The sequence below is a fragment of the Balaenoptera borealis genome, assembly GCF_965194805.1.
Source record: "Balaenoptera borealis genome assembly, chromosome: 14".
In the NCBI taxonomy this organism is placed as follows: Eukaryota; Metazoa; Chordata; class Mammalia; order Artiodactyla; family Balaenopteridae; genus Balaenoptera; species Balaenoptera borealis.
This window is the reverse complement of record NC_138875.1, coordinates 84,680,355-84,707,221: the sequence shown is the minus strand read 5'-3', so window position 1 is coordinate 84,707,221 and position 26,867 is coordinate 84,680,355. Positions and strand designations below refer to the sequence as shown.

General features: G+C 43.3%; 1 protein-coding gene and 1 pseudogene across 3 annotated transcripts; both read right to left on the bottom strand.

Moving 5' to 3' along the window:
* Nucleotides 1-31: 31 nt before the first annotated feature.
* Nucleotides 32-12,256, bottom strand: DENR (density regulated re-initiation and release factor). Of its 2 annotated transcripts, XM_082356047.1 has the most exons (8): nucleotides 12,107-12,255; nucleotides 11,196-11,309; nucleotides 7,321-7,340; nucleotides 6,564-6,648; nucleotides 4,242-4,325; nucleotides 1,473-1,589; nucleotides 443-582; nucleotides 32-334 (listed from the first exon to the last, which is right to left on the bottom strand). In XM_082356047.1, exons 2-8 carry the CDS (start codon nucleotides 11,299-11,301, stop codon nucleotides 290-292), a joined length of 597 nt encoding a protein of 198 aa, XP_082212173.1. In that variant the 5' UTR covers nucleotides 11,302-11,309; nucleotides 12,107-12,255; the 3' UTR covers nucleotides 32-289. The 2 variants fall into 2 exon arrangements, with proteins under 2 accessions (XP_082212173.1, XP_082212172.1); XM_082356046.1 differs by having other exon boundaries at nucleotides 294-582; nucleotides 12,107-12,256.
* A 127-nt stretch (nucleotides 12,257-12,383) lies between these two features.
* On the bottom strand, nucleotides 12,384-24,096 carry LOC309611479 (ATP synthase F(0) complex subunit C2, mitochondrial-like; annotated as a pseudogene). Its single transcript has 2 exons — nucleotides 22,360-24,096; nucleotides 12,384-22,075 (listed from the first exon to the last, which is right to left on the bottom strand). The product of its transcript is annotated as an ATP synthase F(0) complex subunit C2, mitochondrial-like (transcript).
* Between the last annotated feature and the right edge of the window lie 2,771 nt (nucleotides 24,097-26,867).

Sequence of the window (26,867 nt, the reverse complement as noted above, 5' to 3'; positions counted from 1 at the left end):
ATAAAAAGTTAAAAAGAAAGAGAAAAGTCAGTACCAAATGACCAAAATTTTTTATTTGACTAAATTCTATTTCATGCATAAGCATGACAGTCTCTCCTGTTTATCAGACTTTGGCAACAAAAAAAAAAAAAAACAAGCAGCCTTGTACAGAACAGTGAAAATGCCAAGGGTGAGGGTAGGCTACAGTTTTACTGTAGGATAAATATATATATATTTTTTAAAAGGCCTCTCTCCCTTTGGCCATATCAACAATCAGTTCAGATCTTTAAATACAGACAAATTTTCAAAATCACTTCTTCACTTCTCCAAGATCTTCAATGCTATCATCATCCACCTGTAAAATAAAAATAATCACATTTCATGAGCTGTGGTTATCAACTAACACAGAAGCAACTTACTTTAATAACTTATTTCTATTGATGCACATGTTCCAAATACTCACTTCTGGCCATTTTTCCTGAATGACATCAATTATGTCATCTGTAAAGTCTCCCTGAATGATGATTTCATCCTCCCCTGTTACTGAGGCACCACAGGAGAATTTCTGAGCAAAAAACCTTTGTGCTTCTTTAAGATCGATTTCTGTTATTTTAAAAAAGAAATAGCAAGACTATAATTGGAATCATATGTCAAAGATATTTTTCCATCTTGAAATTTAATCTGCATTTTAAATTCATAAAACAGATTGTGTTAATGGATTTCATGTTCCTTTCAGAACAATAATTACAAACTACCCAAAAGCAGTCATCTTAACAATTCAACTTATATTTTTAAGGTCAAATAAAGCCTCAGTACATAAAAATAAGATCACCCACACTATTCCTAACTCATATAGTTAAGACCAAAATAAATCCAGGGACACATTAATTCCAACATTACATATACACTTCCAAGTATATGAAGTTCTTTTGGTTATCCCTTTTTACAAAAGAAAAATATACAGCAGAGAAACAAGCCTAATATTTATGATGTGGTCTAGTGACTGTTTTTCACTCCATGTTGTCAAATGAAGGAACCTCATCACCCTGGTTTCACTATTCATTCAAGTCTTCCAGGAAATGAAGGGGCTCTGAAGCAGGACATTCTGCCACTAACCACCTTCCCTCACCCTCTACTGTCATCCCAGAAGGGACAGGTCATTTTGCAACCACTGGACTACCGAGACTGCAGGGAACAAGGAGCAGTGCTGGTAGACTTCACAGGGAAACCTATCCAGCCCTCCTCATTCTACATAAAACGTGCCCAAACAGAAATTCTGGAAAGGAAAAAGTTAAACCAGTCCCCTGTGCAAAAGATTTTTAAGTTGCTTCAAAATTTGATTTTGAACCTATAGTTAGAAATGCAAAATCTCATTTTGTATCTTCTTAGCAAAAAACAGAACTGTAAAATTTTCATGATACTAGATTAAAAAGAGAGAATGAAATGAATGAATGTAGTTCACACATTTTAAACGTACTTAAGCTTGGACTCACCAAAAGTTGCAAGGCCACACACTCTTGTTACATATTTCTTCTTTGCTCTGGGAATTTTGGCTATCGTAACCTTTTGTGGTACAGTCTTCTTTTTTTGTTTTATTTGACCCCTTCCACCTTTATTTATTAAGAAAGAACTCAGGATTAGTTGTTCTGTTCTTATCATAAATAGAGAATACTGTCTCTAAATTTATTAACTTTCAAAAGTTATGAAATACTAATTTCTAAAGTTTCTTTTTCTAATACAAAATTAATAAACACATGCATGAGTATTCATTCAATCCATAGTTATTAAGTAGTATGTGCCATGCACCGCACGAAGGGCTGAGGACACAAAGATGAACAGAACAAGAACAGAGTCGCTGCCCTCCAGGGACTCTCAGTCTAGTGCAGGGAAGCAAAAAGTTAAATAAGTACAGCAACCTGATATATACTGTAATAGGATCCACGAATACGGCACTACCACAAGCTTTGCACAGAATGGCTAACTCGGCTTCCAGAGGACAGGACAAGTTTCCTACAGGAAGTGGCATCTAAGTGCTTGCAGAATAAGAAATGGTCCATTCGAAGGGATAAGGGCTGGGGAGATATAAAAAGGATATTCCAGGAAAGGGAAACAAGTACAGAGACAAGAAAGGGCATTATATTTTTGAGAACTACACTTGTCTTTTTGTGTGTGACAGGAAAGTAGGATCTACTGGTGGGCGTAAGGAGGGGACAATGGCACTCAGGAGCGCAGGGCCCGCCATCTGTCCAGGGGCCACGATTAGGGATCTATTTGACCCCACAGCCATCTGGGATGGGCTGGTTTTCTGCCACTATGTTTTCAAGTTCATCCATATTAAACTTAGTAAATCCCCAATTCTTGGAGATGTGGATCTTCTGGCAGCCAGTGAACTTGAACTTGGCCCTGCATAGGGCCTCAATCACATACTCCTTGTTCTGCAACTTGGTGTGGATGGACATCACTTGGCCAATGTGACCAAAGTGGACCCTGGCCACTGTGCCCTGGGGCTTTCCAAAGGCACTGCGCATATCCACCCGGAGCCTAGATTGGGGACAGCATGCCAGACGTGAATGTCCACTGGAAAGGGCTGTCTCCAAGATCCCTTAGGGCAACCCATACAGCCAACAGGCTGCATACACTACCAAGAAGGCTACTGCTTGCAACCACTGCACACCCGGCCCCAACGGGGAAAAGAGCACAGTCGGCTTAACTGGCTGCAAATACACTTGTGTTGATGAAGGAAGCGTATGGATATGGAAGGAAGCCAGAAAAGCAAAGATTATATACCAGTAATTTAAGGAACAGCACAAGCTCTGTCATCTTATATTGCAAAGAAGAGAAGCCAGTGAACAACTGACTATGCAGGAGTGAAATTACTGATTTACGTTTTGTCAAGATCACCATGCAGTGTGGAGGGTGGGTCTGTGCAGAGCAATGGTAGAGAGGCCACTGCTGAGGCTCCTACATTACTTCAGGCAGAACTTAATCAAAATCTGAACAAAGCAGTGGCAACAGTAATGGCCACTGGCACAGGATAAACAGAGGAAGGAGAAGAAATGACAGAATTTAGAACTGATTAAGAGGGTCAAAAAGAAAGAATCTAAGACGGGTCTCAGGTTTCTGGCTCAGATGACTGGATAAACTGTGCTGTTAATAACCAAAAATGGAGAAAACAAAAGATGCAGATTTGGGACTTAGTAAGTTTACTTTGGAAGTGCTGTGTTTGAAGTACCTGTGAGACCACATGCGCATTTCTAGTCTAGAGACGTGGGCGAGGACTAGAGATATAAATTTGGGTACTGTAAGTGTAGCGTGGTGGCAGAAGTTAAGGATGTGGAGGAATCATCCAGGGAGGATATGCAGAATGAGGAGGTAAGTGGGCCGAGGACAGAATCCTGGGAAACACCAATTTTTCAGGGACACAAGGGAGAAGAGAAGTCTGCACAGAAGACTGAGGAGGAGTGAAGGAGAATGAGGGAGGCAGCACAGCACTTCAGGAAGGGAGGGCTCAGATGCGCTTACCACTCAGCAATCACCTAGCCGTCGTGACCCTCGTTAGAGGAGTTTCAGTGGCATGAAAGTCAGGTTAGGATGGACTGAGGAGCAAAGACTCAATGACCGAACTGAAAGGGGGATAGTTAAGTCTAGTCTTATTAAGGAAGTCTGGCTAAGAAGGAAAGGGGGAGGAGAATAGAGCAAAGAAAGATATGAGCTCTTGGGGGAATTTTTTTTTAATGCAAAGTCCTAAAAAATATTTATAAGCTAATTTTAGTCACGGGGAGAATTAATTCAGGAAGAAGAAACAGGCGGGGACACGATCCAGGGCACAAGGAATTCATTTTAGAAGGAGGAGAGGTAAACAGGTATGCCTAACAGCTGTAAAAAGAAAAATTCAACTGAGCTGACAGAAGTAATGAGAGAACAAAATCTTTTTTAAGTGTCCTCACTCTAATTAAATAGAATACACAGGTATTTTAATAAGGTAACAAAGTTTTTAAGTCATAAACAAGCTGGCTGGATGCTTTTTATGTATATATATGGCAAATGAAGCATATTTTCTTAGATCCAATTTACTGATAAAGCCCAATTCATACGAAATCCAGTCATCCTGAGAACATGATCCTGTATCCCTCTGTATGGTATACACACAGAATTACTGTAACAGGTAGATGTTATTCACTTTGGGAATGCTTTCATTTCTTATTTCTTCAAGCAGAGGGAGGGTATGTTTGTGTAAATCAAATCATGGATTCAGGTCTCACCTCTCTTTTGTTTTTTCTTCTCTTCCTCTTCCCCTGCTGTTCCTTGACCCTCACTAATTCCAGCTTCTTGTTTGGGTGAATTTTCTAGATGTAAAAACAAAATCCAAAAGCATTTAACATCACTTCACTACGTTAAAAAAATTACCCTTGAGGAACCTCAAACACATATAAGGTATTTTACCAACAAATGAGTATAACATTTATAATGTAAGCGATTATATTGTTAGATTCCTATCAAGCCTAACTCTGAAGTCATTATGATAAGTATATGGTGATAGAAGACAAAACAAAGTCTTTGATATGTGAGAATCGCCATTTTTTAAGCCACATTAAAGGAGCATAGAACACTCAAGACTCCACAGGAATATTTAGCATCTAAGCGTACTAGTTCTGTTAACAGGAAGTCTGGTCCTGAATATGAAGGTATGTCCTAGGCAAGTCACGTTCAGGGCCCACCATGTAGACCGTGACATCAGATGTGAGGGTTCTTATCCAATCACAGACAGCGACTGTGCTGTCTCAGGGGCTGTGTCTCATGGAAACTATCAGAAAATCAAAGCAGCAAATAGTGGGATAACACTGGGTATACGTGACAGGACTGTTTCCAGCCCAGGATTTCCCTTCTCCCTGCTACTGCCTTCATTTTTAACAATCTTGTAAGAGAGGCCGTCAATTTTAGCTAATTGAGGAAATCTGTTCCTCTGCAGTTTCCTTACCTCTGGCAACAGCAACTCCATTCTTCTAGTTGCTTCGGTCAAAAATTTAGCTGCCCCTTTTCCTCACATCCCACATTCAACACATCAGGAGACCCTGTCAGCTGTACCTTGAAAACGTATCCGGAATCTGACCACTTTTCACATCTCCACTGCTACCATTCTAGTCGTTGTCATCCTGACCAGATTAGTGCAGGAGCCGCCTATTTGGTCTCCCTGCTTTGCTGCCTAAGCCTCTCTTCAGTCTATTCTTAACACAGCAGCCAGAGAACTGCTGAAACAGAAGTCAGACCGTATCACTCTTCTGCTCAAACCGCTCCAATAGCTCATCTCACTCAGAGTGAAAGCTGAGACCTGGCATTTAAGCCATGGTCCTTCACTACTTCTCTGACTTCATCTCCCTTCCTTCTCCCCCTCCAGAAACAAAGGCCTCCTTCCTGTTTTTTAAACATGCTGTAAGCACTGAGTGTTTGCCTCAGGGCCTTTGCACTGGCTGCACCATCTGCTTGGAACGTTGTTCTCCCAGATAGCCAAAGGACTCTCTCCCTAACTTATTTTAGGTCTTTGTTCAAATGCCATCTTTTCAGCAAAATCTTTCAGGGCTACTACCAAAAATTTCAAATTCCCTCCCCAACAATTCTTATCTCTCCATTCCCTGCTTATCCTAATTTAATGTACTTATTTCATTTGTCTTGTTTTACTTATTTTGTCTCTCCCTCTAGAATATAATTTCCAAAGAGTAGGTCTTTTGTTTACTGCTTTATTCTCAGCATCCAATAAGAGTGTATAGCATATAGTATGCTTACAAGAAGCAATCTGTTGGACTTCGCTGGTGACAGTGGTTAAGAATCCGCCTGCTAATGCAGGGGACACAGGTTCGAGCCCTGGTCCAGGAAGATCCCACATGCCGCAGAGCAGCTAAGCCCGTGTACCACAACTACTGAACCTGCGCTCTAGAGCCCGCGAGCCACAACTACTGAAGCCCGCACGCCTAGAGCCTGTGCTCCGCAACGAGAAGCCACCGCAATGAGAAGCCCATGAGCCGCAACGAAGAGTAGCCCTGCTCACTACAACCAGAGAAAGTCTGTGCGCAGCAACAAAGACCCAACGCGGCCAAAAATAAAAATAAATTTAAAAAAAAATTTGTTGAATGAAAGAAAATATATGCCCCTAAATCATTTACTCTTCTTTATATAAAAAAGTTAATACTTTGACCTATCCTGTCTCAGAGATAAGACACATGAAGCAGTCTGTGATTTTTTTTTTTTAATTTATTTTTGGTTGTGCTGGGTCTTAGTTGGGGCCGGTGGGCTCCTTAGTTGTGGCTGGTGGGCTCCTTGGTTGTGGCATGCATGTGAGATCTAGTTCCCTGACCAGAGATCAAACCCGAGTCTCCTGCATTGGGAAGCGAATTCTTAACCACTGCACCACCAGAGAAGTCCCACAGTCCATGATTTTATGTAAGGAATTTTAACCCAAGAACTTAAAACAGTTTTAAAGTTAATCGACATAGATAGATATAATTCTGTAATATCCTCCTAAACAAATGCACGCTGCATTTGTTTCAGGTATATAGGCTTTGATGAAAGAGGAAAAAAAATGTTCATACCTACAGTAAGTTTTGCAAACTCATTTGGAAAATTCTTCTCTAACCATTGTCTACATTTAGCAACATCAGGCATATATTCACAGTACTGGAGGGGGAAAAAGAAACTGAGTCACAACAGTACATTTTTAATCATTTCAATTAAAAATCATTCCCTGTGCTTGCTATATATAGAATCATAAAACCAACTACTCCCACCTGACATTTTATCCACAGGAAATCTGTATTCAACCAAGAAATGTCCCATAAGAAATTAAAAATTAAGACACCTCCTCACTGTAGCAATTTATTTCCTCTCCAACAAACAGAAAGGCCATTAGAAAAAGGAGGAAACAGACAAAAACGAGCAGGTGTTTTTCTTGCTTTGGGCACCTAGGTGTCTCATTTTCATGACCTACCCTTAGAGCCTGACTTAGAAGCTTATCAACAGAAAGTCTTACACATAATTTATGCTTTCTCTTCTCTGTTTGGATGTTAAATTTTGGCTTTAAGGTTACTCTTGTTTTATTAGCTGACTATTCATGAGTTCCATGCAAAAATCCAAACTATGTATAGCCAAGTGCAAAAGATGCACACATATAACTCAAAGTCTAAAGAAAAATTTGTAGGACCATAAAATTATTCTAAACCAAAGTTCTCTATAAAAGGTTGAAACTCTGCCATCAAATAATAGAAAATGAAAAGTAAGAAGTTCCCAAGCTAGCTCTAAAATCAATGACCTCAAATGCAGAAGTTAAAAAAGAATTTTAGAAGGACTTACCTCTGTTGGTAATGAGCAGACTGGGGATGGAGAGGAAAAAAAGATTTGAAAATGTAAATAAATAAATAAATAAGTACACACACACACACACACACGCACACACACACACACGGCTCATAACAAATTTTATTTTTAATCTGACAAAATGCTTCATTTGTTTTTTCCTATAACTTTTCTGTACCACTTTTCAAATACTACCCCGTGATGCACTTTTTTTTTTTTTTTTTTTTTGAGGTAAATGGCCCATGATTAATAGAGATATTATCTTAATTTTTTTTTTTGGATCTAAAGAACAATGTCTCCTTCAGTTGGTAGAACATCAAACTATACTATCTGGCATGTCTTAAGGTTTTACAACAACCTCAATGGGTCTGAAACTAAGCTAGGATGGGAACAATTCCCCATACAACAAAGGTTGAATGGAGCTGGTTATTTCTTTTGATAACTTCACCAAAACAGCCACTACTTTTTATTCATACTAACACATTTACAGACTTCAGTAGCAATTTTGCTACCATTTCTTTGCAATATACTTTTCCTTTTCTTTTTTCATATTATGCTACATAAGACCAAGACCCTGTGAATTTCCTTCCTTAGAAGGAAGGTTGGTTCAATCCTGTCACTGTATAGCCTGCAAAGGCTAAAGGACTAGAAAAACTCAAAGGGTTTCCCAATTTTAACTATAACTCTATTATTGGGTCAACTGCTTATTTTATTTTTATTTTCAAGGTGAGGAATGGAATAGTTCAGTGTGACAACACCTTGAGATTTGTGAGGGAGAGGAGGGGTGGTACACCATTAATAATAACAGCACTTACCATATATTGGGCACATGCCAGGCACTTTGCGATGCTTTATATTATTATGTTCAATCGTCACAACCTTATAAGGTAAGAACTACCACACGTGTATTATGAATGAGAAAAATGAGACTTAGAACAAGTAACTCATTTGTATCCGGTTAGAACAGGATTTGAACCCTGGTCTGTTTCTGAAGGTCATGCTCTTAACCACTAAATTAGACCACACAACATATAAAAGCAGTGCACCTGTGTGCCAGCCCATCATCACTCTTTTACAGATGAAGCCGAAAAAGGTTAAATAGCTTATCCAAGGCCAAAGGTGGCACAGGGCAGAAAACTAGAATCTACCATCTCTATTTCAGTTTAGAGTTCTTTCTACTAAAGCTCTCCTGGTTAACCAGAAGCTCTCTAATCCTCACAGTTCAAGTTCAAATACTAGTAGGTACAGATGTTCAGCCACACTTTCAGGATATAATTATAGGTTAAATACCATTACAGCAAATACTAAAACCATAACACTTAGTACACCATTTCAAATAATATTTGGTTCAGCAAAATTCTAATACAATGAAAAAAGTTGGACAAATATTCCAAATTCCACATTATTTGCTTTTACAGTCTATTTCCCTCCACAAATGATTTACTATTTGTAAACTGTAGCTTTTCAAGGAAAAGACCGAGCAGTCACCAGCTTCACATCACTAACAGTGGAACAACCTGACATTATGCATCTGCTGACATGATGAGATATGATGAACAAAGCCACATCATCCATGAGACCTTCTGCTATGGTCTGAATGTTTGTGTCCCCTCAAAATTCACATGTTGAAATCCTAATGCCCAATGTGATGGTATTAGGAGATGCAGGCTTTGGGAGTAATATTTCATTTATTCTTCTCAACAGCCCTCTGAAGTAGGCTGTTATCCGTTTTATGGATGAGGGAACTGACCAAGGTCACCAGTGAGTAAATGGCTAAGCCAGGATTCAAACTCAGACTGAATTCAGATTCTGAAGTCTCAATCCTGCAGACATATACCTCCCCAGAAATGACCTCATCCTGCTTACCCTTGTTTCTCACTATACTTCAACCAGCATTCTGCTCCAATCAGCCCCTTCTTTTCCCTCTACCCCCTATCTTTCCCCTCGATCTTTAACATGAAGATACCATATTAAACCATGCCCCCATATTTTTCTTATGAATTCATCCACCTTTTCTTGCAAACTCTGCCCATTACCTAAGGCTTCTCACTTCCTCACTTTGCTTTCCCAGCTTCCCTCTGAACAAAGATCCCTCCCTTTCCTGAAACCCTAATTCATAGCTATGGTCAGTACCATTGAATTTAACATTTAATATTCCCTAAGTGCTTCTCCTACAACTAGACCTCAAACTCTTTGAGGAAAAGGTAATCCTGTCTCCAACCTAGTGCCTGGAATATCAATACAAACTAGGGAGGGAAATAAAAATAAACTTTTCTCAAAAAGGTTAGGTACCTCTGGTCAACACAAAGTATCACTGGGGTGGACTGCATACTTAGTGCAGTTGTTCAAAGCCATCTTAGGAGTGACCTAAGCACTTGAACAGGATGGCTTTCATATCCTGTATTTAATTCTAATTTTTTTTCATTTTTATAGGGATGCATTCCATAATTATGGCACGTCAATCTAACAATTTTTTCTTTCTTAGTGGAACCTAAAATAATGGTGCACCTTATAACATATGGAATCTTAGATTCGGTGAATTAGGGTACAAAGAACAATAGCTCCTAACTATATCTGACAAACAAGGAGGAATAAACTAAACTAGTATACTTTCCTAATAACAGTAATAATAGCACTTATTGTATTATGTTCTTATGTTAGTTGCTGAACCAGCTTTATAGGAATCATCTGACTTCAGATGTAATCATCATTTTCATTTTACAGCCCTTAAGAAACAGACCTCTAACCCTTAGTGAAATCAGGTAACTTGCCCAAGGTCACACAGCTAAAACTAAGCAGGAGCAGCTGGTAATGCCCAAGGTAAGGATGCAAACCCTGGCCCATGACTCCAAAGGCAAACAATATAACCAAATAAGACGAACATCATAACAAGTCTCCATCAACCCTACAAAAAGTTCCCCTGCCTACTCTCTGGGATATTTTACACTCATTTTATTTTATCATCAAAGATAGTCAATAAATGATGAGTTGATACAGTTTTTTAACTCAGTGACATCACCTCTCCTGTAAGTACTGAAGTACTTAAATTCCAGAAGAAATCCCTATCACACTCACAGAATGTAAGGTCCCCGAGCACAGACCTTTCCTGACTTATTCATTATTCAGTCCCCAGCATCTAAAACTCTGCTAGGCACATAGTAAGTGGCCAAAAATATTTACTAAAAAAAACAATATTTACTTGCCCTTTTACTTTACTGTCTTACGTCTTCAGATTTTTCTAAACCTTTCCAAGATGCTAGTAAAATTAGAGTATTTCCAATTCACAAATATTTCTGGATTGAAAATGAGGAAAAACACTCAAAGGGAAAAAAATCTTGATTTACATTTTATTAATCAAACCAACAACACTTTCCCAAGACTGTCCTACTACCCATCACTCCAACCTCATGATCTTCCACTCATTATTGACACCATTCCTATACTACACACTATACTAATAAAAAGCTGCTTATTTCTCCACAGACAAGCTTTTTCTTGCACAGCTATTCACTTCATCCGGGATGCCTTTCCCCACTCCCTCAACCAATCCTTCTCATCCCTTAAGATTCAATATCTTCCAAGAAGCCCACCTTTAATAGCCAGACTAGCAAGTAGCATTAGGCTGGAATAATCTATTTACATATCTCTATTCCAACCGGACTGTAAACTTCTCCAGGCCAAGTAACAAGACGCAAGTCACACAGGTTGGGAAAGGTCTGTTAATCCATGCCTCCTCTTCCCCAACTCCCAATTAAAGATTCACCAAATGACAAAGATGAAAAAACTACTAGGACCAAACCAATGTGAAACCATTTATCACAATGCATAAAAATACAGTGAGTAAAAGCCATTTTCTGCCTTCCAACACTTGCCTCCGCAGTAAAGGACTCGAAGTGGGTAATCTGCATCTAACTTGGTATTGCTCCTCGGGTCTCCTTTGCAGTCATGCCCACCGGATTCAGAAATGTCAGCAGCCATTTCAAAACCTGTAAGCAAGGGAAAATAACACATCTTCACTATTTTGGACCAAGACGCCCAGAGAAGCTGTGTTCAGGTGTAGTCCGGCCTCCTCCTACTAGAAATCCCCCCACCCCGAATCTGTTTCAATTCTTTGCTGAATGAGAGATACAAGCTGCATTAGGATTCATAAAATATGAGTAATTCTGGGCACACCATTTTCCAGGTCTGCAGGGAAGCAAGTGACAACAGTGAGACTCACAGCAAATGGCCCACGACAACTAGGGGGAGGAGGGCACTAGTGGAAGAGGACGCAATGGGGAAAAAGATGGGGAGGGTGAACTCGGTAGGGACAGGGCAAACGGTCTGGGGGATGATCTGGAAAGGATGCAACAAACTGCAACAACAGGGAAAGGCCACAAAGCAGCTGAAGAGGCTGGAAACGCCTACGAAGAAGGGGTGGGTCGCCGGAGGTGCCCAGAGGGCAGGGTGTGGGGTGGGCTAGAGGCCAAGGGAGGGACGCGTTAAGAGTCACGGAAGGGAAAGGGAGTGGGAGGGGGCGGGGAGGCCAGAGTCTGAGGATAGAAAATGCGGGCAAAAGAACCAAGAAGGGGCAGAATGTAAGAGCACTGAGGCGACGACAAGAGCGGCCAGGTGTGAGGGCGCGACCTGAGGCGAAGGGGCAACCCCGGGGACACCAGAACGGCCCATGTGGGCGGGGGTGTGGAGACGCCCGGCCCGGCCCCCTTCCGCCGGGGAGCACCTCAGCTTCCCCCACGCTCTCTACGAGCTTCTTGGAAGCGGGAGAGGCACGAGGGGTCATTACCCAGGCGGTCGCACAGCCTCCGCCGCCTCCGCGCCCGCCACTACCGCCAGCTGAAACGACACATGCGACTCCTCTTCCCCGGCCAGAGCCGCCCGAAAGCCCGTCTGCCAGCCGCGGTCCCGCGAGACAATAAACCTTATCGCGAGATTCAGTCTCCGCTGGGCGGCTGTCGCGAGAAGCTCGAAGGCGGGGGCGGAGAGGAATTGGGGAGCATGCGCGTTTCGCTCAGGGGCGGAGCCAAGCAGCCTAGAGGCTGACAGCCAGTAGGCGGTGCTCGTTACCTATGGGAGAGGAGGGGTGGTCCGTGGTCGGCGCCCGGAAGGGGACGCTGTTTAGAGAGTGGAGACATGCATCTAAATCAGCAATGACTCATTATTTTGAGTCGGAGAACGTGGCCCTTGGGGTCTGGGGTGCATCCTGGAGACCTGACTGACCTCCAGCCTGTTGGATAAGTCTTTCCTATCCGGGGAGATTGCAGCTGGAAAAGGCGTTTGGTTTCATTTCAACACAGTACCCTACATTGGCGGAATTCTTTTTAAAAAGACAGTATCAACGCAATTTACATTTTTCTCATCGCCCCACAGTCTCACCACCCTAACAACTGTTTTCACAGCTTCCTAGTGTTTATCGATCTTTATATGTGCTGTGAATTGGAATTAATCTCTCCCATGTGAGTGTTGACTAAAAAACTGCACAACCTAAAAGTTGAGATTTATGTTTTATTCGGCAGGAATTTTTAGGACTTCAAGCCCGGGAGGCATCATCTCAAGTAACCCTGAGAGAACTGCTGCAAGGAGGAAAGGGGGCAAGCCAGCATATATAGGAGTTCTACAACCAAGGGCAGGTAGTCTGAACATCAAAAGATTATTGTTAATTAAAGAAAACCAGATATGTCTAGTTAAGGAATTTGGCGCTTTTCTCTGTATGGGAAGATGCAAGAGTCTGGGCTCACTGAAATCATTCCTTTGATATGCACCTCAGCTATCTGGGGCCAGTATCCTGTGTTTTCACATCCTGAGTTTCCTCAGGGCTCACCGTAGGGAGTGGCTGCAGTCTGATGGCTGCTAGACAGCAGGTAGGCAGGTGTTCTTTTGCTTCCTGAGTTCCCTCAGGGTTCACCAGCTCACCGTCTGGTGGTGGCTGCAATCGCTGATGACTGTGAAATCCTTTGTTTAAATATTCCATTTATCAGAGACTTCAGAGAAGAGGCCACAGTCTCCGGTGCAGATTATGCCGGATGGCTTCGTGTGCAGTTTTGAGCAGAAAATTTAAGGGTGGTAGTGGTGGTGGCAGAGAAGTTTGCAAAGGAAGGAGGGGAATGAGGCAGATATGAGTGGAGGATAAAGCAAAATAGAAAAGAACAACCTCCACCATCTACAAAGCTCTTTTTGGTCACCGTTTCCCTAACTCTCATAGCTCTGCAAGTGTTGTAGTGTTATTCCCATTTCACAAATGGGACTCAGGCTGAGGATGGATATCAAGGGTTTTTCCCAAAATGAAACCACTAAATGGAAGCAAAGCTAAGACACACCATGTGTGAAAACCTGATGATAAATGGAATATTTCCTGTCACATCGGTAGAGAAAGGCTGTCACAGTCATCAGCGATTGCAGCCACCACCAGACGGTGAGCTGGTGAACCCTGAGGGAACTCAGGAAGCAAAAGAACACCTGCCTACCTGCTGTCTAGCAGCCATCAGACTGCAGCCACTCCCTACGGTGAGCCCTGAGGAAACTCAGGATGTGAAAACACAGGATACTGGCCCCAGATAGCTGAGGTGCATATCAAAGGAATGATTTCAGTGAGCCCAGACTCTTGCATCTTCCCATACAGAGAAAAGCGCTAAATTCCTTAACTAGACATATCTGGTTTTCTTTAATTAACAATAATCTTTTGATGTTCAGACTACCTGCCCTTTGTTACAAAACTTCTGTATAACCTGCCTCCCCCCTTTACCTTCTCGGAGCAGTTTCTCAGAGCTATCTGAAACGCTGTCTCCCGGGCTGCAGTCCTCATTTTGCCCCAAATAAAACTTAGCTCGCAACTCTCACGTTGTGCATTTTTTTAAGTCAGTATCTTTCTTAAATAAAAGAGGGGGTTCCCCCCTCTCACAAAAGGGAGTCAATTCTAAATGACATTCGTGAAAGAAGATCTTGTTCCAGAGCCTATTTGATTCCAGTAATAATATCTTCCATTTGCTGATACTCACCTCCCACTATGTGCCGAGAACCTGCTCATTTGGAGATAGAGTCCAGGTGGATTCATTTCACAAAACTTTCTTGGGTTCTTACCAGGCACTGTGCTAGGCACTGGGGAACACAGTGAACAAGAGACAAAACCCCCAATCTCACTGAACTTAACAGTCTTAGTTACAAAATCCCTACAAAGTAAGGATTGTCTCTAATTCCCAGGTGGATGGTAAAATGGAAGCTCAAAGATGGGATGAATTAAGTTCACCTGTTCTTAAGATCACACAGCTAATAGCATGTTATTGATCTTAAGACACACATTTTTCACATTTTCACATCTTTCATATTGTCACTGAGTACAAGCTCGCCCCGCTCGCCACACGACAGGCCAATAAATCGGAGACGAGGTGTTGAGGCAGGGAATACGACTTTATTCTGAAAGCCGGCAGACTGAGAAGACAGCAGACTACAGTCTCAAAATAACCTTCTTATTGGGGTTTGGAGGCCAGTTTATTTTACAGAACAGAGAGTGGGGAGGAGATGAGGAAGTAAAGTGAAAAGGCCATAAGATTTGCAAATGTCCCCTGGAATGGCCAGCCTGAGGGAGGGGATGTGTTAATTTCTTCTTTCTTGCAGCCATCCACAGGTGGACAGGGGCCGGATGTTTCCCTGAACAAAGGCACTTTGGTTTAACAGTCATGCAAAGGGGCAGGGTTCCCTGAGGCAGGCCATTGTGTATAGATAGTATCCTTTTAGTGAACAAAAGCAGCAGAAAGCAAAGGTTAAAGTAAAAGAAACAGGTCCAACTTGTAGTCAGATTTGGCTCTTCCCTGTTACAATATCAAGATGCTTTGCAATGGATGGAGTCTTAGCACTGTGGCATAGTTTATTTGGCAGCATTTTTCTCTCAGTGATGCATGAAATAATGCTGCATCTTACAACCAACGGCATCTTAGATGTGATAAAATATGGATAAGTGGCCAGTCCTGTGTAGTAGACCCAATGTCCTCAGTTCTTTCCCTCACCCTTTTCCTGCTCTGCTTTGTAGGGAAGGGGGTGCTGATCCCTATGACTGAATGCCCAGGCTTTCCTGTTCCTGAGCTTCCATCTAGGTTAAACTAATGGGAAACAGCAGTGAGACCTCCCCACCCCCTTAAGCAGCCTCTCTGGCAGTAGGTAGCTGGTTCTCCCCCTGCATTGTTTAGGGATCCCAGCCCCTGGGCTCCTGTAACATAGTGCCCTCCCTGGATCTAGTGTCTAGCCTACCAGTGGTGATCGATGGCTTCTTGCTACTGCTAATCTCCGAGTTGCCTCACCACCTCTGTTTAGCTTTTCAACAGTTCCATTCCCCGTGTTACCAATCCCCTGAATGAAATTCTCCTCTGCTTTAAATACTTAGATGGGGTTCTGTTTTCTCGGTGGACTCTGCCTGACATTGCTGGCATTCAAACCCAGAGCTACACTTCCTAGCGCACACGTCACAACCTGTCAGCAATCAGGTACTGAAAGGAGGAACAACCCATTAAATAAAGAAACAACAGTGGTTTCTCATCAGGAAGCCACAGACCCCGAGAGGCAGTGGAATTATTGCAAAGAATACAGGAATCCAGTTGAGGACCAAGGACTGTCAGGAAATTGACTAAATAGCTTTCAGGCTTAAGTATTACTATTTTTCTAGCGTAAGTTACAGTTTTGTTCCAATGAAAGTCCAAAAGTTGAATCTGATTGGGTTGTTTCCAGTCGTGTCCATTCCTAAATCAATCACCATAACTAGACAAGCCCTGAGTTAAAAGTGTCCATTTTTGGAGCTGGGTTTGGAGAGTGGAGACAGGGTACATCCCAAAGGAAATCTGAGGAACTATAAATAGAAGAGGGAATGATGCTGAAGTATCAAAACCAACAGATGTTTACTCCAGCCATCCTCATACATGTGCTAAAAATTATTTTAAAATCTAGTGCCCTAGGGACTTACCTGGTGGCGCAGTGGTTAAGAATCCGCCTGCCAATGCAGGGGACATGGGTTCGAGCCCTGGTCCGGGAAGATCCCACATGCCGCGGAGCAACTAAGCCAGTGTGCCACAACTACTGAGCCTATGCTCTAGAGCCCGCACGCCACAACTACTGAAGCCCGCGCACTTAGAGCCTGTGCTCTGCGACAAGAGAAGCCACCGCAATGAGAAGCCCGCGCACTGCAACAGAGAGTAGCCCCCACTCGCCGTAACTAGAGAAAGCTTGCGCACAGCAACAAAGACCCAACGACGCCAAAAAAAAACTAGTGCCCTTAACACATCAAGTGGGTGTATAGGTGAGGCAGACTTCCTTACTAACAGAATCCTGTGTTGCTGGAGATAGCAGTGTGTCCAGCTAAAGATACTTGATTTCCCAGCCTCGCATGCAGTGAAGGAGGCTATGTGATGCGGTTCTGGTCAATGAGGTGTAGGTGGATGCTGAGATAGGGCATGCCTTCTCTTGGGAAACATTGTGAAAGATTTTTAAATGGACAAAAAAGAATACTGGGTGTCCTATTTATCATTCTGTTTAGTGTTATCTTTCATTGTCTTTGAGCTATTTTACAATTTTGTAAGTTGTAGAAAACTGATAGTAATGCAGTTTGCTCTTGTCCATAGAGATGCAAATGACTTTTGTCTGGTGGAGCTCTAATTGATTATTTCTCTGTTGACTAGTTTTCCATCTACTTGTAAATTCATTTCAGCATTTCTTTTTTTCTTTTTTAAAAATTTATTTATTTATGGCTGCGTTGGGTCTTTGTTGCGATGTGCAGGCTTCTCATTGTGGTGGCTTCCCTTGTTGTGGAGCACAGGCTCTAGGCTCGCCGTCTCTAGAGCGCAGGCTCAGTAGTTGCGGTGCACGGTCTTAGTTACTCCACGGCATGTGGGATCTTCCCAGACCAGGACTTGAACCCGTGTCCCCTGCATTGGCAGGTGGATTCTTAACCACTGCGCCACAAGGGAAGTCCTGTTAATATGCTTTGTTTTGTTATTTTTGGCTGCGTTGGGTCTGCATTGCTGCGCGGGGGCTTTCTCCAGTTGTGGAGAGGCGGGGCTACTCTTTGTTGCGGTGCGTGGCTTCTTGCTGCGGTGGCTTCTCTTGTTGCAGAGCACGGGCTCTAGGCACGCAGGCTTCAGTAGTTGTGGCTCGTGGGCTCTAGAGTGCAGGCTCAGTAGTTGGGGCACACGGGCTTGGTTGCTCCACGACATGTGGAATCTTCCCAGACCAGGGCTTGAACTCGCGTCCTCTGCATTGGCAGGTGGATTCTTAACCACTGCACCACCAGGCAAGTCCTCATTTCAACATTTCTGATTGCTTATGTATGTGGATATGATTGCCTATGTGTGTATGTTTTTTAAAATTCTCCTTTGAATTGGTTTTCACGTCTACTAATTCCCTTATTAATTAAGAAGTGAAATAAAACCTTTAACACATGTTTATTTATAATTGGATTAGTCATGCTTTTTTATTTCCACACCACGCAGCTTACAGGATCTTAGCTCCCCAACCAGGGATTGTACCCAGGCCCCCAGTGAAAGTGCAAGTCCTGACTGCTGGACTGCCAGGGAATTCCCTACTTAAAAAAAAAAAAATCGCTAACACTTCTCAAATAAAAAGGCGAGCCCTCATTTAAAAACAAAAGAAAACAAAACAAAAAAACCCTTGACTTTTCTGTCTTCTTTCCAACTGAAACATGAACATAAGCCATCTTGCAACCGTGAGGACGATTACAACCATCTTGCAAGCCTGAGAATGCAGGTGCATATGCTAAGGATCTTGGACTGGAAACATAAATAGCCTGTGTTCTGGATAGCATTGCTGACTCACCATATCAGCTCCTGACTATCCTCCTTCCAGAGCTTCCTATTGTGAAAGACAAACACTCCCCATCCCTACCCCTGCCCCCCACCCCCAGACTATTTAAACTAATACACTAGGGTTTTCTATTATATCAATACTACAGAATGCATTCCTAAATGATACTATCAGGAAGCCAGGTATTTCTGAGACCGGCCTGGGACCTGGGACCCTTTGCTGCAGTGCTGCAATGCTTGCACCTGGACAAACCTCTCCTCCAGCAACAAAATACAAAGAAACTATAAGGGAGGGACTTCCCTGGTTGCGCAGTGGTTAAGGATCGGCCTGCCAATGCAGTGAACACGGGTTTGAGCCCTGGTCTGGGAAGATCCCACATGCTGCGGAGCAACTAAGCCTGTGCACCACAACTACTGAGCCTGCGTTCTAGAGCCCACCAGCCACAACTACTGAGCCCGCGTGACACAACTACTGAAGCCCACGCTCCTAGAGCCTGTGCTCTGCAACAAGAGAAGCCACCACAATGAGAACCCTGCGCACCACAATGAAGAGTGGCCCGTGCTCGCCTCAACTAGAGAAAGTATGCACACAGCAACTTAGACCCAATGCAGCCAAATAAATAAATAATAAAAATTTTTAAATAAATAAAATGAGCTCTCTAAAAAAATGTGCTCATTAAAAAAAAAAGAAGAAACTATAAGGGACTGAAAAATAACTGCAGGTATGCACAGTTGGGGCAAATTCTGGACAAAAGATACAAAAAGACCAAAAAAAAATCCCAACTGCCACTTCTGAAGAGCTGGGAGCAGAAACAGGGTGTCCGGGAGCAAAAGCAGGGTACTGCACATGCCCCCTGCCCTCAGCACCACCTAAGGGGTGGGCAAAAAACCTCAGTCACCCCTCCAGCCAGACCCCTGGACACACCCCTACCCTCACCCCATATAAGGAACCCGCTCACCTCCCACTCCGGCAGTGAGCAAGCAAGGGAAACTGTTAATTGTTCTTGCTTCCCCTGCTGCAGGAGCCCCAGTAAAGCCTTGCCTGAATTTCTTGTGTGGCCTCTGATCAATTTCTATTGATTGGGGAAGGCCAAGAACCCTGGTGGGTATCATTTCCTTTAACACAAGAGGGGAACCCATGGTCCAGCAAAGCATGTGTGAAGGAAGGGGACAAAGGTTGAGACCTGGCTAAGAGACAATGGGGAAGTGATGTGAGACCTGTCATTCAGATGAAGCATGGAGGAAGGAGCATTTTGTCACTCATTTTCTGAGAATGATTTCGGACGCACTCAGCAGTAAGCGGCAGCTTGCATCAAGCAACAGCGAACAGTAGCTAGAAGCAAGATCTTAGTTCCTGGACCCAGGGTCCTAACCACTAGACCACAGGGGCCAGCGGCTAGGACCTGGATCCCTAGTTCTTGCCTGTCTTGTCAAGAATGAATTCAGGCAAGGAGGCAGAAGGTAAAGAGAAAAGTAAGAAGTTTATTGGAAAAGCAAAGTACACACGGAAAGACGTACACACGGAAAGACAGACGCACGGGTGAACTCAGAGAGAGACGTGCTTTGGGGAAGTTTAAATCCTTTATAAAGGGGCAGTTTTACGGGTCTTTTGTCTTCCTTCTCTCCAATCATCTCGTTTTGTCCCCACTGGCTAAATTGTCTCAGGAAATGCAAACAGGAGTCTAGTTGTAAGTATCCGGCCTGAAGCCCACTTTTTTCTGCCTCATGAAAAGTTAAGCAGGAGGCCAGTTGTAAATGTCTAACCTGGGGCCCATCTATCTCCTGCCTCAAGAAGACTTCTGTCAAAGAGAATGAAAGCGTCTGCCCTGGGCTCCCTGAATGAGAAGTGACTTCTTACCACACGTGATGCTTTGTCATAACATCATCTATTTTCTCAGGAAATCATGGGTTTTATTTTTCCACTCTTGGGGCTGGCTTGGCCCTTAGCCAGACATTTTCTTTCATCTGGTTCTTTCTGGGCATTTTCAAGATGGTCACTTGGGGCAGAGTGGATATTTGTTGACTGTCTTTCTAGCCTCTCCTCTCTGTAAAAGGTCCATCTTGGCTTGGAAGTGTTCATCTCCTCCCCACACTCGACCCATGTGGTCCGATCGAACCGTCACAACACCCCCATTCAGAGGTGGAGCCTGTGACCCAGGTCTAAGGCAATCAGCACATGGTGTCCTGCTGGTAAAAGCGATTAACTGATTCAAGGGTAGATCAATCAGAGTGAATCCCAGCACACTTTTGAAGGAGCTTCTAGAAAAGAGGCTCTCTCTTTCCCACTGGACTTGAGTCTCAGAGGATTCACACTAGAGCTGCTGGCAGCGATCTTGTCACCATGTGGGGTTTTTTGTTTGTTTGTTTTTTGTTTGTTTACTTATTTATTTATTTGGCTGCGTCGGGTGTTAGTTCCCTGATCATGGATCGAACCCAGGCCCCCTGCGTTGGGAGCACAGCGTCTTAACAACTGGACCACCAGGGAAGTCCCACCCCGCTGTGGTTTGAGAATAAAGTCAATATGGAGAGCAGATTTGAGAGACAGAGAATCCAGCCACATCTGAGGTCAGCCTTAACCCTCAACTTTTCTGGATAAAAGTCAACACATTCCCATTTTTGCTCAGGCCAGTTTGAACTGGAATGTCATTTTCAAATTAGTTCTGATGGACACATAGGGTTAGGGCTAGTGCAGCCCTTACAGGGGTTTGTTAAGACCTGTTCTACCCAATGTTTCCTAACATTTTCCCCCCACTGTGATATACCCAATGGATTTTATGCCCTTGCAGAGCACAATCTCATAAACAAATCTACATTTTGATGACACCTCCAAATGACTGCAAGGATGTAAATCATTATAATAATTTGTGATTTTCGCAACTAATTACAATACACACATAAGGTAGGTGGCCATGGACTATGGCAGATTAAATGGGTTGTTGTTTGATTCCTTTCTTTCCCCCTCAAGAAGGCATTTTGGAGTTCTTAGAACAAGGCCCAGTCCAAAGAGAAACACAGGGCTAACCTTCAATCTGTCTCATCTGCTTAAGTAAATAAAATTTTAAACTCTAATACTTCCATATTAGCAATAAATTACCAGACACATGCCATACATGAAACTGAATTCAGGGAATTCCCTGGTAGTCCAGTGGTTAGGACTCCTCACTTTCACTGCAGGGGGCACGGGTTCAATTTCTGGTTGGGGAACTAAGATCCCACAAGTCGTGTGGTGTGGCCAAAAAAAGTAAATAAGTAAGAAATAAAAACTGATTTCAACATACCAGTGGATCGAGACACACATGGATGAGAACTGACAAGTGAATTGGGCTCAGTTTATTCCCAAGCTACATGAACTATCTTCAAAACTAATACAATTTTCATCTGTTAGCTCTGGTCTAAATTGAAAACATTTATTCTTTTCTGAAAAGAGAGTTTGTATTTGTCACCTTTCTCTCTTGAAGGACAGATAGCCTTTGAGAATTATTTTCTCAAGGGCAAGATGGTACCTTTCGCTTGGATTTTTGATGTTTAAACTGGTTTAGAAAAAAACATATTTTTAAATTAATACAGTATTTATTTGTCTTTTCTCTGTCAAACCCTGAGCCAACCAATTTCCCTAGGCTGCCTGGGGAGGTATAGGAAAAGGAACATACAGGGCAGAGAAACACAGGAGAAAGAACTATAAGAGGTGGAGACAGCTCCTTCACATGGTAAAGAGGATGAGAAAGGCCACCATCAGGCAAAAGGTCCCCATCGCCTCCGAGAGGGCAAAGGCCAGAATGGTGTAGGAGAAGAGCCGTTGCTTCAGAGAAGAGTTCCTGGCATAACCAATGATGAGGCTCCCGAACAGTCCTGATTCCAGCCCCAGAACCAGCCACCTACTGTGGCCGCCTCAGGTCCAGTGAACTTGGCTGCTGAGTTGATGTCCCTTGAAATGGCACTGAAATGTATATGTATAACTGAATCAGGGACTTCCCTGGCGGTCCAGTGGTTAAGACTCTGCGCTTCCACTGCAGGGGGCGCGGGTTCAATCCCTGGTCGGGGAACTGAGATCCCACATGCCGTGCTGCGCGGCCAAAAAACAAAATAAATAAAAGAGTAAACGGGGATTCTTGTACCTTCTTTGCAAAAAAAAAAAAGAATAACGGAATCACTTTGCTGTACACCTGAAACTAACACAACATTGTTAATCAACTATGCTCCAACATAAGATAAAAAGTTAAAAAAAAAAGCTGGGGGGCACTGGTTTGGAAGCTGCTGCTAAGAGTAAGCGAAGTCAGGGGACATGGGGCTGCCAAGCTGCTGAGGGTCTCATCTGTCAGCGTCTCTGTTCATTTCAGCACCACTGCAGACAGCGATGGGCTCAGTAGCTTAGAGGTTCTCCTGACCTAGAAGGAGGTGGAGACAAACGTGCAAATGTACATTTTCAGGGGATGAAAAGCTGTGGCAGGAGAGCTGCTCCCAGTGCAGAGAGACAGAGAGCTAGAGAAAAAAAAAATTTTTTTTATTGAAAAAATTTTAAGAATCCAGGATTGGATTCCAGTTTCAGGAATAGCTGGATTCTAGAGATAAAATAACATACTCAAGAATCTACCTCTCTCAGGGGCTTCCCTGGTGGCGCAGTGGTTAAGAATCTGCCTGCCAATGCAAGGGACACAGGTTTGAGCCCTGGCCCGGGAAGATCTCACATGCCGCAGAGCAACTAAGCCCGTGCGCCACAACTACTGAGCCTGCACTCTAGAGCCCGCGAGCCACAACTACTGAGCCCACGTGCCACAACTACTGAAGCCTGTGCGCCTAGAGCCCGTGCTCGGCAACAAGAGAAGCCACAACAATGAGAAGCCCGTGCACCGCAATGAAGAGTAGCCCCTGCTCGACACAACTAGAGGAAGCCCACGCACAGCAACGAAGACCCAACGCAGGCAAAAATAAATAAATAAATAAATTTATTAAAAAAAAAAAAAAGAATCTACCTCTCTCAAAGGATTGGGAGCCTGGGATTAGCAGATGCAAACTAGTATATATAGGATGGATAAACAACAAGGTCCTACTCTACAGCACAGGGAACAATACTCAATACCCTGTGATAAGCCAGAATGGAAAAGAATATGAAAAAGAATATATGTATGTATAACTGAGTCACTTTGCTGTACAGCAGAAATTAACACGACATTGTAAATCAACTATACGTCAATACAATTTTTTTTTTTACAACTACTTCTCTCAGAAAATTATAAAGCAGAAGTGAAAAGTGCTTATGCTTGATACTTCTGGGTACAGGTAGGGGAGTTACTTTGTACTATTCTCGTAGCTTTTCTGTAAGTTTGAAATTATTTCAAATTTAAAAGTTTTTTAGGGGACTTCCCTGGCAGCCCAGTGATTAGGAGTCTGCACTTCCAATTCAGGGGTCACAAGTTTGAACCCTGGTCGGGAAACTATGACCCCACATGCTGTACGGCGAGGCCAGAAATTAAAAAAAAAAAGAAAATGTTTAAAAAAAAGAAACTATCTCTTTTCATGCTTTGTCTCCTCCCCTATGCTGTTGTCATACTCTCCAAATACTTCCCCAAATTTACTACTAGTTTAGCAATCCCAGAAGAAAGACTATCTTTTCCAGTGGTTCTAGCAAACAACTCAGGTTGGTATCTGCAATAGATCAAATGTTTGTGTCCCCCCCAAAATTGTACGTTGAAATCCTAACTCCCAATATGATAGTATTAAGAGGTGGGGCCCTTGGGAGCTGATTAGGTCATGAAGGTGGTGCCCTCATGATGGGATTAGTGTCCTTATAAAAGAGACCCCAACAAGGGCCTGCTTCACCTGCACCCTACTCACATGACTGACCTTCCTATGTACTTGCCCCAGGTCCCAGATAGTGATAGCTTATCAAAGGGGCAGTGAGGGGCGTACCCCTCTACTGGTTTCCCTGGTAGCAAATGAGCCCACCTGATGTCAATTCCCCTATAGTTTGTCATCTCCCTTCCCCTTGAGAGCCAGGACTGCCACCAAGTCCTGCTTGCCATGCGCTGCACAGGGTGGGGCCTCGCTCCAGGAACTTGCTTCAGATGTGTAAGCTCCCCCATCCATTAAACCACTGATGCCTCAGATAAAATAAAACAAAAGAGACTCCAGAGAGCTCCCTTGCCTTCCGCCATGTGAGGACGCAGAGAGCAGACAACAGGAAGTGGCCACTCACTAGTGATTCTGCTGGCACCTTGATCTTGGACGTCCCAGCCTCCAGAACTGTGAGAAATAATCACAGAAATAACCTGTTGTTTATAAGCCACCAGTCCGTGGTATTTTGTTAGATCAACCCAAGTGGAGTCATCAGTCCCCTGAGTCCTGTGCCCACCTGACCCAGTCACAGTGGCCACAGGGATGAAACGATCTGATCTGCCAGATGTCCATTCCTAGAGCCAGACCCTCCTAAACCTCAGAGATGGTCAAACCTCGGGGATGGAGCAGTCAGCAAAGGAAATCTGGGTGCCAATGCCAAAAGGAGGGCACGTAGATGCTGGGAGGACCCAAACAGCATAGAACAACCCCGTCAGCCGAGCTCTTGATCCCAGAAGCCCTGCTCAAAGGAAGAAGGATGGGGGGACTGAGATGATAGGGAAGGAGCAGATATGACAGAGGTTAATGAAAAGCAACCTGTTCTGCTTCTCCAAAAAGCTTGATGTTTCATAAGGTCATTTGCCCTTCCTGCCATTCCTGCAACACAGGACTAACAAGGGACACAAGTTCTGCCACAAGAGGCCCATAAATATTCAATATAGAGGAGGATAAATTTACAAAGATGATACAATTTTATCATGATGGGGCAGGAACTTGATCAGGTTTACAGTGAAACCCGTCTTTGTTTAGCCCTCGTATAAGGGGCGCAAAGCCCCCTGACATTCTTTTTTTAAAAAATATTTATTTATTTGGTTGCACCGGGTCTTATTTGCAGCAGGCAAGCTCCTTAGTTGCGGCATGCATGTAGGATCTAGTTCCCTGACCAGGGATCGAACCCAGGCCCCCTGCACTGGGAACTTGGGGTCCTAACCATTGTGCCACCAGGGAAGTCCCAGCCCCCTGACATTCTGAGAGTTATATTACAATACATTTAAGTATACCTCTCTTTTATTACAAAAATATTACAAAACATTCATGGTGTGTACAGTAAAAAAACAAAATTTCCCCCTCTCCAGAGTGCTATTAGCAGTTTGGTACATATAATGATATTAATAGGAATATTAACTAAGACATATATAGCATTTACTCTATGTTGTATACTGCTCGAAGCACTTTACATAGATTAACTCATTGCTGTTACTCAGTTCAATCTCGTACTGCTCACCGCACAACAGGCCAATAAACTGAGAGACGAATTGTTGGGGCAGGGAATAGTGACTTTATTTGGAAAGCCAGCAGACCGAGAAGATGGTGGACTAAAGTCCCAAAGAACCATCTTCCCTGAGTTAGAATTCATGCTTCTTTTATACTAAAAACGGAGGGAGTAAAGTCCTGGTTCCGGTCAGACTTGGGAGGGGATGTGTTAATTTCTTTCTTCCTGCAGCCATTCATAGGTGAGCCCGGTCAGGAGGTTTCCTGTGAGCTAAACCAATGTATTTTATTTTATTTTATTTTTTTCTTATTAGTTAACCATTTTATACATATTTTTTTAATTAATTAATTTATTTATTAATTATTTTTGGCTGTGTTGGGTCTTCGTTTCTGTGCGAGGGCTTTCTCTAGTTGCGGCGAGTGGGGGCCACTCTTCATCGCGGTGCACGGGCCTCTCACTGTCGCGGCCTCTCTTGTTGCGGAGCACAGGCTCCAGACGCGCAGGCTCAGTAGTTGTGGCTCACGGGTCTAGTTGCTCCGTGGCATGTGGGATCTTCCCAGACCAGGGCTCGAACCCGTGTCCCCTGCATTGGCAGGCAGATTCTCAACCACTGCACCACCAGGGAAGCCCCATTTTATACATATTAATGGATATATGTCAATCCCAATCTCCCAGTTCATCCCACCACCACCACCACCACCCCGCCCCACCCCCGCCGCCAATTTCCCCCCTTGGCGTCCATACGTTTGTTCTCTACATCTTAAACCAATGTATTTTAGCTTAACACTCATTACATAGGAGGCAGGGTTCCCAGAGATGGGCCATTATGCATAATTTAAACTTATAGGCAAAATCCCTTTAGTGATTAACTTGTAATAGAATGCAGAAGTTCTTCCCTATTACAATTTTGCCTTCATATTAGAATAACATGGGTAATATCATTTCCATTTGACACGTGAGGAAATTGAACCTTAAAGAGGGAAGTAGCTTGCCTAAAGATCTTGCAGCCAGTAAGTGAGAGAATTAACTTTAAACCCGGGCAGCCTAACTCCAGAGCACATATTCTTATCTTCCAGATTTCTAAAATGCATATACATGTTTTTTACTGAGTTGCAGTTCACATAAAGTAACCATTTAAAGTGTACAATTCAGGGATTCCATGGCGGTCCAGTGGTGAAGACTTCGCACTTCCACTGCAAGGGGCACGGGTTTGATCCCTGGTCAGGGAACTAAGACCTCCCATGCCACACAGCATGGCCAAAAAAAAAAAAAAAAAGGTACAATTCAGGGGCATAACACGTTGTTGTGCAAACACCACTTCTATCTAGTTCCAACATTTTTTCACCCCCAAAACAAACCCTGTACCCATTAAGCAGTCATTGCCTATTCTCCCCTATCTCCAGTCTTTGGAAAATACTAATCCA

Coding starts and splice junctions, on each gene's coding strand:
- DENR (XM_082356046.1), bottom strand. CDS start 11,301: ATGGCTGCTGACATTTCTGAATCCGGTGGGCATGACTGCAAAGGAGAC. Junction 4,326..6,563: donor GTTTGCAAAACTTACTGTAG/GTATGAACATTT, acceptor TTTTACATCTAG/AAAATTCACCCAAACAAGAA. Junction 1,590..4,241: donor GAAGAAAAAACAAAAGAGAG/GTGAGACCTGAA, acceptor TAATAAATAAAG/GTGGAAGGGGTCAAATAAAA.